The sequence below is a fragment of the Saccostrea echinata genome, unplaced genomic scaffold (genome assembly GCF_033153115.1).
Source record: "Saccostrea echinata isolate AGI-Se365-2 ecotype Australia unplaced genomic scaffold, CSIRO_AGI_Sech_v1 ptg000009l, whole genome shotgun sequence".
NCBI classification, from domain to species: Eukaryota; Metazoa; Mollusca; class Bivalvia; order Ostreida; family Ostreidae; genus Saccostrea; species Saccostrea echinata.
The window spans coordinates 25,330,648-25,347,443 of NW_026889758.1; the positions used below are offsets into that span (position 1 = coordinate 25,330,648).

General features: G+C 32.7%; 2 protein-coding genes across 3 annotated transcripts; both read left to right on the forward strand.

Annotated features, from left to right (window-relative positions):
- The first annotated feature begins 927 nt into the window (after positions 1 to 927).
- Positions 928 to 12,885, forward strand: LOC133182096 (uncharacterized). Its single transcript, XM_061316818.1, has 9 exons — positions 928 to 1,000; positions 1,110 to 1,174; positions 1,769 to 1,997; positions 2,195 to 2,299; positions 2,467 to 2,534; positions 2,668 to 2,896; positions 5,783 to 5,854; positions 11,820 to 11,897; positions 12,619 to 12,885. The coding sequence occupies exons 1-9, from the start codon at positions 934 to 936 to the stop codon at positions 12,720 to 12,722; spliced, it is 1,017 nt and encodes a 338-aa protein (XP_061172802.1). The 5' UTR covers positions 928 to 933; the 3' UTR covers positions 12,723 to 12,885.
- Positions 12,886 to 12,944: 59 nt separating this feature from the next.
- Positions 12,945 to 15,748, forward strand: LOC133182097 (universal stress protein YxiE-like). 2 transcript variants are annotated; one of them, XM_061316819.1, is made up of 4 exons: positions 12,945 to 13,120; positions 13,479 to 13,562; positions 13,890 to 14,020; positions 14,950 to 15,748. In XM_061316819.1, exons 1-4 carry the CDS (start codon positions 13,045 to 13,047, stop codon positions 15,139 to 15,141), a joined length of 483 nt encoding a protein of 160 aa, XP_061172803.1. In that variant the 5' UTR covers positions 12,945 to 13,044; the 3' UTR covers positions 15,142 to 15,748. The 2 variants fall into 2 exon arrangements, with proteins under 2 accessions (XP_061172803.1, XP_061172804.1); XM_061316820.1 differs by having other exon boundaries at positions 12,954 to 13,120; positions 13,908 to 14,020.
- The last annotated feature ends 1,048 nt before the right edge of the window (positions 15,749 to 16,796 follow it).

Sequence of the window (16,796 nt, forward strand, 5' to 3'; positions counted from 1 at the left end):
TTATTTTGTTTTATTTTAGACTTTCTTTGATCCTTTACAGAGTTGTATTATATTCGGGTGACTCATAGGCCTCTTGTTCATTTAACATGTAGGGTTGGTATGACGTATGAGGGTGAATATTACAAACTTTATCATGGAAAACATATTTTTATATCCATGATTGATTAAAGAAAGAATATTTATTAGATTAATGAATAAGAAAGTGTTTGTAACAGTGACAGCCAAGTAGGTGTATCTGCCATAATTTGTAAGATGAGCAGCATATTTACTAAACATCTTGAAAACAATTAAGATCTAAAATGATACAGATATTGATATCAATTTTTAAACTCTTACATTGTATATTTCTATTTTAAGTACGGAGGTCATGTTGATCACTGTAAGAACCATTCAACCTGTTTTAATTGTCCAGCATATGTCAAATATTCAATGAATGTCTTCAATATAAAATCTATGGTTAATTTTGTTCCCCCTCACTCTCCTCCAAGTAAAACCCGCTGTATAACATGTAACATCGCAACAATATCGGAGTACAACTTGCAAAGCAAAGAGAAATAACCCAACATAGTTTGAGAAACTACGATTTTCACCAGAAGAAATTAATGCGGAAAATACGATTTTTTTAAATCTCTAAGAACAAGAAGGTGAATGAGTGTTCATTAAATTTCTTTCAAAGAATTTGATACAGCCATACTGTATCAAGTGTACGGCGCAAACAAGTAAAAGCTGCGGGAAACGACTTGACATTAGTAATCAAAAATACTTGACAGGAAGGACAGTGCTTGGTGTATTCCTGTCCTGAAGAGGTGTTTTGGAATGTAAAGTAGAACCCTCTTTAGACTCGACCTTACATATAGCTACTGCCATCATAAGGTTGCATTTCTCCCTATAGTGTTACTATACTCGATCACTTGATTACTCAACAATAACACAATGGATTGGCGTGCTTTAGTACTGATGGTTTTATCCCTGGTACTAATAAAACCGGGGAAATCAAACGGTGATAAGGAATATGTCTTTTCTTTAACTTTTTCATATAGTCTAAACTGATGATTTGTTTCTGCAATAATTGTATATATATTTATACCTGGAATACTATCTTTTTACAGTTCTTGTTGCGTTTGTTGGAGAAACGGTGTCAATGAGATGTAAAGTGACAACTTCATACGTACAGGTAGATGTATTAATCTCTTTTCTGTTTTTAGCTTGTTGAGTATTTTTTTTTATAAAGGCTTTAAATTCTGGAATTAAGTCAGCTAGCAAGAAAACAGAAATTTCTCAGAGTGTGTGAATCTGTTTAAGAAGTTACAATTAAAGGTAACGAGACTAAGGGCGTCTTTTAAATTATTGTAACTAGAGGTGGGCCTATCGTACCATTTTGTTGCTGCCTCCAATTGTATTATAATCCTACGGAACCATATTAGGGCCGCAGCAGTATATTTTGAATATTAATTTGTTTTAACAAATTATCAATTTGATATAACAAATCAGTAATTTGCTGTAACAAATTAGTAATTTGGTATAACAAATTAGTAATTTGATGTAACAAATTTCCAATCTATTATAACAAATTATCAATTTGTAACACAAATTAATAATTTGTTATAACAAATTAGTAAAATGATATAACAAATTACTATTCTGTTGACAATTTGTTAAAACAAATTAATAAAAGGTACTTCTGCGGCCCTAATACGCTTCCTAATTATCCAAATCACCCAGATATGTATTAATGAGTTTGAAATATCAACACCTTTACAATTTTTAGTTTGTCTGGATCAAAGAAGAAACAACGATGGCATCAGGCCCACCGGATGAGGTGAAATCTGAACGAACCAGGGTAACACTTAGTAACCCTCAAGCGGGGGTTCGTGAACTCACTATAAATGATGTCAGAACTTACGATGAAGGATATTACTTGTGTATTGTAACACTCATTAACGGTACTAGACTTACCTATTCCAGTACAGTACAGGTGCAAAGTCAACTGAGCATAGGTATATTATATATGTAAAATTAGTAAGTATTTCTGTAGATAAAGCATTCAAAAATGCATGATTAATGTAGAAATGAAATAAAGTTTTTTTTCTACTTTGAATGAGTATATAGAAGAAATGAAAAAGAAGGCAAACGAAATAAAAGAATATATTCATTTCTTAGAGTTATAGTTGTGCACATTACATTTGATTATTAGAATCTACACCAAGAGCTGATCAGAACCAACAGACATCAGGATTATTGATAGAGGACAGTGATATTGTTATTCCAAAAACCACATCAAAGGCAACAGGAAATATAGGTCAGTGGAGGAAATAATGGATGAATTTACATACAAATTCTGGTGTACAGAATAATTTTATACATATTGATGTTGTTAAAACATTTTTATTCGACCCCTTTGTTTTTGGATTGGCGATAATTATTATTTTTTCTATCATCTAAAGCTGCCAATCACTTTTTTTCTAGTTCCAAAAGAAGTTTTTGCTGGAGATACTTTAATACTTCCATGTCCAGTCCTCAGCAGTTCTTCTAAGGTAGGTTTGTGTGTTTACAATAATACGACCAACACAACACAATAAAATGCATTGAATTAGTATATTAACAAACTGTATAATAATCTATAAGCATAGTATTTACACAAAGAAAATACTTGTGCATATAATTTAGTTCATCTGGCAGAAGAACGGAGTTCCAATGGCGTATGGTCCCCCTGACACAGTACTGATAGAGGAAAAAAGGATTTCAATCAGTGATTCTACCTACGGCTGGCGAAAACTGATCATCAAATACGTCAGTGTAGCGGACAGTGGGAGATACCTATGTGTCGTGGATCAAGGATTCGGTAGCCCATTCCAAATGACAACGGAAGTCCGGGTTCTCAAAGAAGGAGATACAGGTATATGCTAAAAGCGTCAACTTTACATCACTTTTCTAAGCCCAATATTAGAAAATATTTGAGAAGATCAGGAGCTTACACAATGTAAGAAAACTCAATAAAAATACTCGGATACTTAAATGTATATCCAAGAGAAAATGTTATGTGCAGACAGGTTAATTACGTTTATGTACAATATTCACGTAAGTAAATGCGTTCAAGTGCCGTGTTTAAAATGTATGGATGAAAGATATGGAGATAACGAACAGTATTCAAGCTCAATAGTCCATTCAAAACTATACAAATCAGGAGCAGAGCTAGTCTGAAATATCTGACGTTTTCCTGGCTTTTTTGCTATTTTTATATTTTACGTGAGAGGAAAACGTCAGAACCGGCGCCATTACGAAAACTGGATATTTCTCCGTCTCCAATCGGAGTTGATTTTCGATACCTGAGAACCGAATAAAATGCTGTTTTCACAGTTTATCAATAACAAAATGCTTTTAGTACTCACCAATATCGATGAAAAGAAAACATCACTCATCATTTCGATACAGGACTTGAAAGATTTTAAAATGCACGAAATGAAAACAAATCTCGACAGTCAGATAAAAGTGTTTTCATCGGATTGTATATTTTATAAACAAACCATAAAAACGATGTTGGTGAGTACTAAAAGCATTGAACTATTGATAAATTGTGGGTATGACATTTCATTCGCTTTGCAAGTATCAAAAATCAACCCGAGAATGCCGCCTCTGGTTGGAGGCGGCGAATTTCCAGTTTTCGTAATGGCGTTCTGACGTTTTCCTGGCACGTAAAATATCAAAATCGTGAAAAAAGCCTGGAAAACGTCAGATATTTCGGACTAGAGCAGAGCAAATACGGACATCTAAAACGTCAGAGGTGGGATCAGGTGCAATGGAGGAGTGAGTATCCCCTGCCGACCGGTTACACCCGCCATGTGCTGCTTGTCATGATCGGGAAATAACGGGAAAATCCGTAGACAATTCAGTGTGTGAATAATGGCCTAACAATTAGTATTAAAAAAAATGTCAGTCTGCATATGACTTAATGATAGATTGTATTTGCTGACAAGGTCATTGAATCGACCATAGAACTTAAGAAATGATGACTTTAAACGAGATATTCTTATTTTATCAACTTGTTTGTCAATAACTTACCTCGTTTTAGAAATTGTTCTTACATAGAGCATGCTCTGGTGCATTGAATCAATTGAGAGATATAAACCCCGTATGCAGGTGATAATGTTAAATTGCTGCATAAGTAAGAGAAGCTGATGATTAAAAAGTTATAGTTATCATGTTTATCAAAGAGCTTAGTTGTTAGATTACCATTAACGTCTTTTTCTAGTAAAATATCCAAATATGAAACAGATATGTCAGACTCTGTGGTAACTTTTATTTCAAACTCACTGGAACATATCGTGTCGACATATGAATGGAAATAACTATTGTTATCTAAATGTCGAGTTGAAGGCCACAGTAAGTGTTTTGTTCTTCTCATGAATAAGATTTTGAATAAATTCTGCTTCATATGAATACAAAAATAGGTCTGCTAATAACGGGGCGCAATTGGTACCCATGGAAAATCAAACAGATTATTGGAAGACCTGGTCTCCAAAAACCACATAGATATTGTCGAAGAGAAACTCAAGCATCTTTTTAATATCAACCTCAGGGAACTTGTGTGTACAATCAGAATGTTTTTAACAAAATAATTTTGCAAATGACCATTGACAAGGTAAGTAAATTTACGAGTTCCATTTTATTGAAAAAGCAGATGTCAATGATGTCAAAAAGCCTGGACTTTAATTCATCATGGGGAATGGTTGTATATAGAGTTGAAAAGTCGTAAGTTTTGTTGCTATTGATTTTGGTAAAATTTTATGATTTCCAATTTTTCAAAAGTTCCCTTGAATTTTTAAGAATCCACATGTGATTCACACCACTTCTCGGATATATTGTTGCACAGTACTCTTGAAGTTTCTCCTTCACTGCTGTTAATATTTTAGTGATTCGTAAAGAAAGAAACTTGGTAGAACATTTATTGAATCCAATATAGATAATAATTAAAATTCATTTTGGTTGTTTTGAATGTTAAAATCACATGTATTTAAAACTGACCTATGATTTTGAAGAATTTTCTCCCTCGAAAGGGAGGTGTGGGTAAAAGTTGGATATCAAACGGTCTTTAGTACATATTTCCGACAATGAACGGATTTGAATCATTGCCAAAACATTTAATTGACGAGTCTCTCAAAGCCAGTAAAGTATAGAAAAAGCACTTTGTGTCGTACAGTACTTCTAATTGTTCACCGTGAAAGTATAAGTTGCAATACAGTCGACTTTCGCCATCTCGAACGTCTAAATTTCGAATGACGAATGTACATGTACATGTATATACTGACGTTAGTTGGCAATATCGATCAACTTCTCTTGAATGCCTCGAAGATTCATCTAGTTGGAGGTATCAAGGTTTGAGATAAATATACATATATAATTGTAAAATATACTTGTATCTTGCATAAAAATACCAGAAATTTAACATATATAAATTTCGAATACCGAATGTACATGTACATGTATATACTGACATTAGTTGGCAATATCGATCAACTTCTATTTACACTTTTTAAAACTCTTGAATGCCTCGAAGATTCATCTAGTTCGAAGTATCAAGGTTTGAGAAAAATATACATATATAATTGTAAAATATACTTGTATCTTGCATAAAAAATACCAGAAATTTAACACATATACGTAATTATGTCAAGATTCAAAAGGATCATCATTTTGACATTATTTAGTTTCTCTCTTCCTGTATACAATGAAACATTTCCTTCAATGTATCCTTTTCATTCTGATATTTTGCTTCTTATCTTAGGGACAACAGAAAGCTCTGATGTCCAGACTACTCAGGGTCCATTCTCGTCAGCATTGCCAATCTCTCATAAAGGTACAAAGTATAAGCTTCCCAAAGTATTTTGGATTTTTCCTCTTTTCGACCAATAAAACCACCCATCGTGACATGAAAAATAAACATATCCTACAACTCAAATTATAGAATACAAAATTGATAAATTTTGTTTTCAGATACAAATGAACTCATGTACAATACAAATTGAAATATTACCGTATAACGGGTATTTTCTGCGGTTGGAAATTTTTGCGATTTAACCCCTAAAAGATAGCAAATTAATTTCTGCGTTTTCAATTTCTGCGGTTGCAATTAAACCGCAAAAAATTATTTACTGGGTATGATCACCAGTCTCTAAGAATTATCAGATAGCTGCCATGTTTACGTTTTATAAATTCATTGAGACATATTGATCAAAGTTGCATGAGAACTGGTATTAAGCTATTAAGCTTAATCAAACTGCTATCTTTCAGTTAGTCTTTGTAAAATTATGTCGAATCCCAATTGAAATGAATTATTGCAGTATCCGTCCACCCAAACAACAATAAAATATCTTTATTCTACATTGTAACAAACGTTTTATGCGATCTATTAAAATATTTTAATATATAGATAATTAATGCATCCAAGCCATATTCTAAAAAATACACTTATACCGGTAGTTAATTGCCATCAAAATTAATCTGATGTTCATATTTTAAGCTCAAACAAACAGTTGCATAATCAAGTAACCTAAAGTTGACCGTGTACAATCACAGGTGCCATGTGCATTGAGGCGTAACTAATCCTGTCAGTCGTCTGCATTGTGTGAAATTCACGAGACAATCAAGCCACTTTGTGTATACAAGCAGTAATTATGGTCTCCAGCAGGGATGGGGTAATTGAAAAAAGTAATTGTAATTGACTGTAATGAATTACATTTTTTGAAGTAATTTGTAATTGAACATTTTTTCAATTACTTGTAATTGTAATTTAATTAATTACACTGAAAAAATACCATGTAATTTCAATTACTTTTTCAATTACATTCAATTACTTTATATAATACACATTCATGATATATTGTCACCACTACCTCCCCATTTTACTGTCTTTTATTTTACTGTAAAACATATTCTCAATCCTTCAGTTATACAAAATCTTAAGTTAATGTTTACGAGCAAATAAATGATGGACTTCATAATAATAATCTAGTTTCTTTCTAATCATTATTTAAAATTGAATTTTTTATTTTATATTTATCAAAATTTTGTACCACCCTTCTTAGGCCAACTTTTCAGTCATGAAACACACATTTATTATATTTCAATTTTTGTTGTTGGTCAATAATAAAGAAATAGATTGTGTGTGTCATTAATTAAGTTCTCTCTTGTTGGAAAGAGATAATTGCCCTCCAAATCACAGCTGTAAACTGCAATCAAAACAAATCAACCCCTCTAAAGAGGTATTCATTCCAAGATTTAGAAGACAAAACCAATGGAGATAATTATTTCAATTAAAAATGACCCGCTAGCTTTAGAAAAGAAAATCTTTCAATTTGATAATTATTTTAACATCTAAAGAGATGTTTAATGAATAAATTTTGTATCTGAAAAAGTTATGTTCTGTACTATTATTATTTTTGAAGTAAAAATGTTCACCATAAATAGCAATTTAGGATGTTCAGGTTACTTTCAAAGGAACTATTTAATTAGAGAGTTTACAGTTGTGACTCATTTTACTCTATTAAAATACCCACTTTTAATCAAATATCATAAGCCATGCAATTTATGTACATGTAGGTTTTGCGCTTCAAACTGATCTCAGATACTTCTTTAACGTTTAGTAAATAAAAGTTATAGATTAAACCACAAAATACACAATGCCTATATAGCTTATTATTTCTTGTATTGTTTGTGCAGAGGCTGATCTTACATACAGATGAATGATGTTCTGTATATTCATTGACAAGGATTATAAAAATTTTCAAAAAAAATTAAAAATGTAATTTGTAATTTAATTAATTACTTTTGCAAAGTAATTGTAATTTAATTAATTACACACCTTAGAAAGCCTGTAATTTAATTGTAATTTAATTGAAGAAAAAGTCAAAGTAATTGTAATTTAATTAATTACTTTTTAAAGTAATTGACCCCATCCCTGGTCTCCAGATAAAACACAAGATTGAAAGAAGTGTTAAAGAAAGAAAGAAAAGCTACTATGTGTTGTTTGCAGCTATCGGAGTTTGGACTATTAATTGCGAAATCACTTTTAGTCATTTACATGTACATGTATATCCATATAAAATAAAGAAGTAGGTACAAGAAAAGATGTTTTTGTATAAACTTATTAAATTGATATTACTTACAGCAACGTTTTAATTCAATATGTTTTGGAAAAATCCTGATATCTAAAATCTTCAAATTTCGATGACACCCGAATTTTCTCGCTAACGAGGACATACGCACCACTTACCATACTTGCATGTATAAAATATATATCTGAAGAAATATTGAAAAATATTTTGCGATTGTAATTTTTGCGGATTTGTCCTATCCGCAAAATTCCGCAAAAATTGGACAACCGCAGAAAATACCCGTTATACGGTATGCAAATGTTTTATACAACAAAAAAGGAAATTATACAATGTAAATGACGAAACGCAGAATAGAAATTATAGAATACAGATAAAAGTATACAAAACAAATGAAAAATAAACAATACAAATTGTTAAATATTTTAAAATAAAAATAGAAAAATTCTGCAATGCAAATTGTGAAATATACAATGCAAAAAAAAAATATACAATACAAATGGAAAACATACAATACAAATGAAAAATCATAGAATACAAATAAAAGAATAATACATGTACAATACAAATTGCAAACAGGTCCAGTACAATCTTTGAATTTAGCTATATAGCTTGAAATAGTTATATAGCTTTATTAAGCTTTTTCTATGCAGTTTTTCACAAAAATATACAACACAAATGAAAAAGATCGAATATTGAAACGTTTGACATGCCAATTTAAAGAACTAAGACATCGTGCTCACTGATTTAAATTTTTGGTAGTTGTTGACAAACACATAATGGTGAACACATGTAAGCATCACCTATTTATAAAAAAGAAAACTACTTTGAGATAAATTTTAACCACCTCTTGGTTAAACCTAAACTGACGTGATAGTAAAAAGCATTTTTTACTGTAAGATTAACGTGACGTGAGTAAATGCTTATCTCTACGTAAGGAAAAAAAATTGTACTTATTACAGTAACTGAACAAAAGCGATGATCATCTCCGCGATTCAAAACATGTTTTTTCGTTTAACTAAACCGACTTAGTTTAACATGTATCTCTTCTGTAAGCCAGGTGAAAATCTTATCAAAGCAACTCCTTTTGCATTAGATGTAATTGTGGCTTTGCATTCTTTTCATACGCTGGCCGCATCGGTAGTGTCATGTTGTAAATTTTGAATTTACCTGGTGGCAGTAAATTCAAAATTTGCAACATGACAACTAGTTGCCATGTTGTAAATTTTGTATTTACTGCCATCCGATAAATTCAAAATTTACATGACAGTAGGAAACATCGCTATTATCTAAAACATTTTCTTTTCTTTACATATATCCATTGTTTATTATACAATTTTCATCATTGCTGAAACTATCACCGACCAGTGTGAACTATGAAATACGTTCAATTTTTATTGAGTCCATGTTCACTACTACTGACTAGAACTCTATGAGGAAATACAGGTAAATATCAGCATTCGTTTCATGGCAAGTTCGATCCACTGACCTTTAAAAGGAGGTATCAAATAAAAAGCAATAAAAGATGCGCGGAAAGGCAAACAGGAGGCTGAAAAGCAGGACGGCCAACAAATGTAAGAGACATATGGTTATAATTGTATATATACCATTACATACCGGTACATATATGGTGTGTAAAAGAGAACGATCCGATATTTTCCATCTCGCTCTTTGTTTCCATTCTGTCGCTCGTGACTGAAAGGTTTGAAAGAATAAAAATAAAGAGCGAGAGAAAAGATCTATTTTTCATTAGGACCCCGTTTTCCCACAGAATTACGTCTAAGACCAAAAACTTTATTGAAGTGTTAGGTCTTGCAAAATGAATATGACTGTTGAAAATTTCTTTCATGAAATGTTTATCAAACTTATTTAAAAAAAAGTATTCCAATTCTCAAATTAATGTAGAGAAGAAAGTTATTCGCAGAATTATATTTTAGTCTTAGTCCTAAGTTCTTTTGTGAAATGGAACCCTGGTTGAAAACTCATTTTGAAGCAAAGGAACTATTTTAGATATTTTAAATTATTCTAATGAGCCATTCTCTATAATGACTTGAACTTTTATATAGGAGCTGTGGCACGCATAGTCTGAGAATTCCTCCAAACTCTCTATGATAATAGTCTTTGGTATTGGAAATTCTAATCAAGCAGAAATTGGTTGCTATGTGTCATGGTTACCATGGCAACATATCCTAAAGTTTGAAAAATGGCAATTTTTTTAACATGCTCAGAGTCCCATAGTTAACGTTTGAAGCAAAGCAAACAAGTGGCAATGATCGTTTTCGAAAGTCGGAGGCTTGATGTCTTAATTGCATGATAAACATATTTAGGAAATCAAATATTACATACGTTACTATGGAAACAAAGTATTCAAAAGTAATAATTTTGTTCATTCAATTTATTAAAGTCATACACTTAAAAAATAAACACAATTATAGGTTGAAATGCAACCAAATAATAGACAAAAGATCCTTGTAACATACTCCAAGGACGAAATATGATACCTGTTTTTTTTGTTTTTTGTTGTTTTTTTTTTCTGTATCGCTGGTGATCAATTTTTAAAGGCGTTGGTGTGGTCCTAATTTTCACATTTCAAAAAATTCAAATTAAATTCTTTAAATAGAGCGTTGCTATGGATTGATTGATTGATTGATTGTATGTTGTTTTACGTCCCATTCGAGAATTTTTCACTAAGCAACAGTGTTGTATTTTTCATCAAACTTTATCAATATACAGAGTATAATATTCAACTTTAGCTCTACCAGATAGGTACTATTCAATGTGAGTCAAATAATATTTTTCTTGATTAAAAGGTAGGAAAATTCCTAAAGCAGCAAAAAATATCACTTTAAACAGCTGGTACGTTGTTTCCATGGTTACACTGCAAAGTAGCAATAAATCCCAATTTATTTTTAAGTTGTCGGTGTTGCAAGGTCCTAAAGATGTATATTTGCCAGTTTTGAATTTTCATATTTTTCCTCAAGATAGTAGCATTAACTTAATCTTAGCAACAGATTTTGGATAGTTACACTTTTACCATGGCAACCATGAAAGTTTTATAGAATAATGTTGCCAATACCTAATTACTTAAGGTCAAATATTTTTATTATTTTTCTTAAGTTGTTGATTGAGTTTGATCATGTACACCTATCATTAGTGAATACTGGGCGTTTTTCAGCATTTTACAGTATTAAAAATGTATTCCAAATGTACCCATGGTTACCACTTACTAAGAGATAAATTCTAAATAGTTTCCTTATAGCATAAGTGGCAACAAAGTGTCATGTTCTGTGAGAATGGTTTGTTTGTTTTTCTTAGTCTTTATTAAGGCTTAATAAAGATTCAAAGTAGCTGAAAATCTCAATTTTTCCAAATTTTCTGGATGTTACCATGGTAACCAAGATACATAGCAACGACATTTTATTTAATAGGGCCTATGTGTTTCTGGTGTCAAATTGTAATAATGGGCACAGTTTCATCAAAATCGGTGACCATGCGTGGCAAAGAAGTTTAAGTTTTTACAGAGAATCGTTATTTAAATTTGATAATGACAATTGCAAGAAACTGTTCTTATTAAATACATGTAGTTTGAAGGTGTTAAGGGGTTGAGGTGATGTCATTCCTGTGTGTTGATATCATAATGTTGCAATATAACATGCAAACATTTTACTTTTTCAGCAAATGAACAACCTCTATTTTTTATCTACCTTTCAGTGACAACATACGAAACGATGACCTATGATGTGCACACGAGAACACCTTCTTTCTCGACAATCAGAACTTCGCTTAAAGGTTTTGTAAATACATAAAGATGCATTTGATAAATTGTAGACTGTATGAGTCTCGAAAGCGCTCGTTTTGAAATTATATGGAGGTCGGACATTTTGGTTTTGCATTGATTTCATCCTCACGTCAGGGTCTCGGGATCCACTGAACCTCTGATTAACTTCATTCGTTTTTCTTTTCACGGGTGCAACGTTTTCCGTGGACAATATCAAATCTTGATTGTTTTTCTTATCTCTCAACCAATCTCACTAAGCCTTTCGGTGCATGAAAAACAACCTGTTACACATGCATTGAGGTGTCAACTGCTTACATTCTGTTTACATTTTATGTAATGAAAGCCGCAATTGGATGGTAAAGCTGGCCCTAAATGAAGTTTGTCAGGGGTCTAACAGACCTTAGTGGACTCAGGATCCCTGACGTTGTGAGGCATTTACCTAATTATACATGTATATACGTATTACTGCATGTGTATGTTATATTTTACTTTAACTGTGTTTTGGTTTCTATCTTTAGTGTGTTCTAGGGAGGGATGAGGGCTTAAATAAATATTTCAATTTTTTTCTGAAAATATTTGCCATCTTTAGCGTTGTGTATTTGATCCCCCCATATCACGTGTAAGAAGTAAAATCTATATATGAAACATCAAATTTTTTATATGTTCAGAAAGGATCTATTCAGTGTTCAATTAATGAAGACAGTCGATTATGCACAGTCTCTTTTGTTTCAGGAAATGAGCTAAATAACCCATCAAACATTTGTGGGGATCTTGTCCTGAGTAAATATACCCTGACTGGACTCGTTATCATCGCTAATATTATCAGAAATTTGTGAATGATGTTAAACTCTGACATTTCACTAACCTGTCTTCCAGTCCGACTATCTGTGATGTCTGCAGTACCTCTGTATAATGCTCATTATTGTTTGGAAAAAAAAGCTTCTAAATAAAAAAAAAAGTACCTTATATTAATCGGACTTGTGTTATTTTCTTGAAATAAGATTGATTTTTACCACTTGCGCACAGCCGTACATTTAAATAAAAAGAGGTGTATTGACCCATTTGATGTAAGTAGTGCACTTTAAGATAAAGAGTTAAGAGTTGCAGCCTTGAACGAAGTAAAGGACTGTGATAAAATCTTCCCTCCTGTGTACAACCATGGCGGAAACAAAAGACAGAAGAACGTGTGTAATTGCTGTGGACGGAAGCAATTACGCAACAGAAGCAGTCAAGTGTAAGCATACTCCGATATGTAGCGTATTAAAAAAGTGTCGCGATTTGGTCTGTACACGTGTTATTGTCCATATATAATATGATAATATTACTAATTTCTTTTCTTTGATACTTTGCACTTCTATTAAAAAAAAAAACATGAGCTGAAAAATGCATATATGAATGAAATCTGATGTAAAAGACGTAGTTTGATACAATGCTTAATATGTCTAGAGCTATCATGTGATGCTGACAGTGATATTATAAAGTTACGGTGTCATATTTCTGCCATTTTCCGAAGTGTGCTTTCTCGCCCAGTTAAATCGATTAGTTATAATAGTTTGACATGTAAGCTTTACAAAATTAACTTTCGCTTTCAGGGTTTAAGAAGAATGTGCACAAGCCCGGGGACTGTGTGTTACTGGTGACAGCGATAGACCACCGCAAACACCTGCAATATGGATGTAAGTTTTGGACACCTCTAGCAACATAATTTCTCTACTTCTGAAATTATGTTAAAGAAGAGAATAACAATTAAGCTTTTTGCACTGTTTTATTTTTTTTTTCCAAAATCTACTTAGTTAATGGAAACATTACAGATTACAGTATTGTCCGTTCATTATGCAGTACATTTATTAAATGATTCAAATTATGCTGTGAATTCTTGGCATCCACCGACGTTTCCAAAAATTCAAACACTAAAAATAAAACATTTATTATTCACTAGTAAAGGCCATGCTTTATGAATTTACAAAATTCATATACTTCATGGAAATGAAATATTAATACAGTGCATGTTTCACCAAAAGCTGTCACAATGACGCCAGGGAATCCGGACTCCATTACACACGCCTTCGCTGCTGAAGACAAGAAAGCTAATGAGCTGTTAGAGAAAATGAAGACCGTAACTGACGGGTTAGGGGTGAGTGGTATTACCCTTCTACACCCTTAGTTTCTCTCCAATCCAGCCCTGTGTACTGTCACCCAGATACCCTTTAGACCCTGTTTTGTACTCCTTACACATTAGTCCTAATATTCAGATGGTCCACCCAGGCCAAAGCGGGATTAAAGTAGGTGACATAATTTTAGAGAAATGGTTTCCTGACGATTTGCTTATTTCATCCGAAAGGCAGCGATTCAACGTGACTTCAAAGGCAGTCAGGAAGAAATTAAGAGACATCGACAATCACCTCAAATTGACCTCATAATATATGTTTAGGATAGACATTCTTTTCTGTTAAAAATTTTACTTTTTTTTCATTTTTGACAGACAAAGCAATAATGTTACACGTAGAAATAGTGTAAAGTTATATAATACTTTATAACTTTAAATATATACGTTTGAAATCAAATAAAGTATTGTTATACCCTTAAAAATTAGTTTCTATATAAATCTATACTAAAAAAGTCTACATTTCTAATGATTTACTGAGCGGTCATAAAAAAATCGATACTTGACCGCAGAGTGAGATATTGGGCATGGACCTGTCGATGAGATATTAGACCGCTTACGTCACACTGTGGGCGTGATCAACTAAATCTTATTTGCATTGGCGTTGGGCAGTGATAGAATTAACCGAGTTTTACCGAAGTGTGGGAAAGGAAATTTACTTCTTGGAAGCCAGCACAAGATTCGTGTATGTCAAAAAAATAAAAGGTATAACAAAACATTTATTGACTGTGTTCTTGGGCAAAATGCATTTTGTCAACCCCTCGAACCTTGTTCTTGGGTCCAACAAAACGCATGTTGCCCTCGAACCCAGTCAATAAATGTATAATGTTAATTGTAATCAAGCAAAACTCTATGCTACATGAACATTAGGTAAATAATAATCCTCTTGTTTTTTGCAGATGGAGGCTGAATTTGTAAAAATGTCTGGAGAAGCAGGGGAGTGTATAGTCAAAAAAGCTAAGGATTCAGGAGCGGATCTGATTGTTACTGGTTGTCGTGGGTTGGGAACTATTCGGAGAACAATCCTTGGTAGTGTGAGTGACTACATCATCCATCACTCGGAAGTTCCTGTATTTGTTGTACGCCACTAGAGAGAGAGGGATCATTTTGTGGGTCATTACGATCAACATATAAACTTAAAACGAATATTGCAATAGCATTGTTATCATCTAAAGCAGTTTTTTTTTTATTTTACATTGTTTTGCGTCAGTCACAATCCATTATATTGTACAATTGTAATTTGTTTCTCATTAAAGGAATTTGTTGTCCTTTTAAAGTTAGAATCATGTGTAATTTTTAGGTAAATTCTTTATCTTAAAGTTGTCCTTTCACGAGATTTTGAAACCTATAAATAATATGTGAAATATACATGTGTTTTTTTACAATCTACTTCTCTTGAGCTGCCTCTCTAGTTTAGTGGTAATGGTGTAAGAGCTGCTATTTTTCTATCCATACTGTAGTTTTCCAGCCATATACTGCACACAAGCTTTTTGATGAGATATAGATTTTGGGGAGTTGTACTCAACGTTCAGAAGAATAAAGCGTCAAAATCTACTTGCGTTATACTTTAAGCAAATAAAAGTTCCTATTTATGTTATTGTGCTTCCACGGAGTTTGATTTGTTCACCGATGATTTCAACTGTGGAATATAGTACTATCATATCGTATGTAATAAATATGCGTTTCGTCTGTCTCTCTTACGAGAATTGTTCATTCATATGAGACGTCGCCAAATACCGGTGAAGGGCCTATACTCGGCAATCAGGACCATTGGGCAGTGAAATTCTTTGTCATACCAACGCCTACCGTGACACACGCCCTACCACTGAGCTACTGCGCACGGTCACTAGAAAGTTTAGAAAATTATAAAAGGCCCCGCAGTATATATCAATCATTTCTACATTATGAACTTTCAAAAATTAAATTTAAGCCGTTAGCGTTTCCTGATAAATATTGGAGGCTTGAAGCGTTGTAGTTCATGTACCTCACGGATTTTCAAAAATAAAATTCCTATCTTATAACTACGTTGTAATATATAGAGCACCTTTTAACGAGTGTATCTTCAGATATTCGACGAGGGGGCTTGTCCCCCGAGTTTGATATCTGAAGATGCACGAATTAAAAGGTACTCAATATGTTTCGTATCATTGTTCTCAGGTATTGAGTTACCCATGATCTATCAATTTCACGTTAATGTCCTGAGGTCGAGACAAAGATGAAAAATGAACGGTTTGTACAAGTGTCCGATCATGAAATCCAGCGTTTGATAGACTCCCCCCAAAAAATAATAATAAGATAAAAATAAATAAATAAATAAAAATTCTAACACTCGTGGCAATTTAAACGTTCAAGGAAATCAAGGAGTGGCGTGCGGCACGTGAAGTAATTTCGTGCTTATGTGAATTCCATTTTGGATTTTAAAAAATGACGTGCAAAATCTAGAATTTTTTATGTAGACATTAGGAAAGGTATACCTTTACTATGTTTATATGTGTTTGCATTTTGCTTATAAATCAGGTACTTTGTTTACATTCTTTTTCTTTATCAATGTAAGGTCAAGGGTCATTGGAATTGTTGCGTCATTACCCTGGCGTGTTCTATCTTAATAGAGCATGGTTGTTAGAGCACAGTTAGTCGTTTTGAAAAAAGAGATGTTGTACTATATGTTTGACGTCATAGAGATATCCATGCAAGTTCACGAGAAAATGAATCGCATTCCTATTTGTAAAGAATCTTCTTAAGGGAA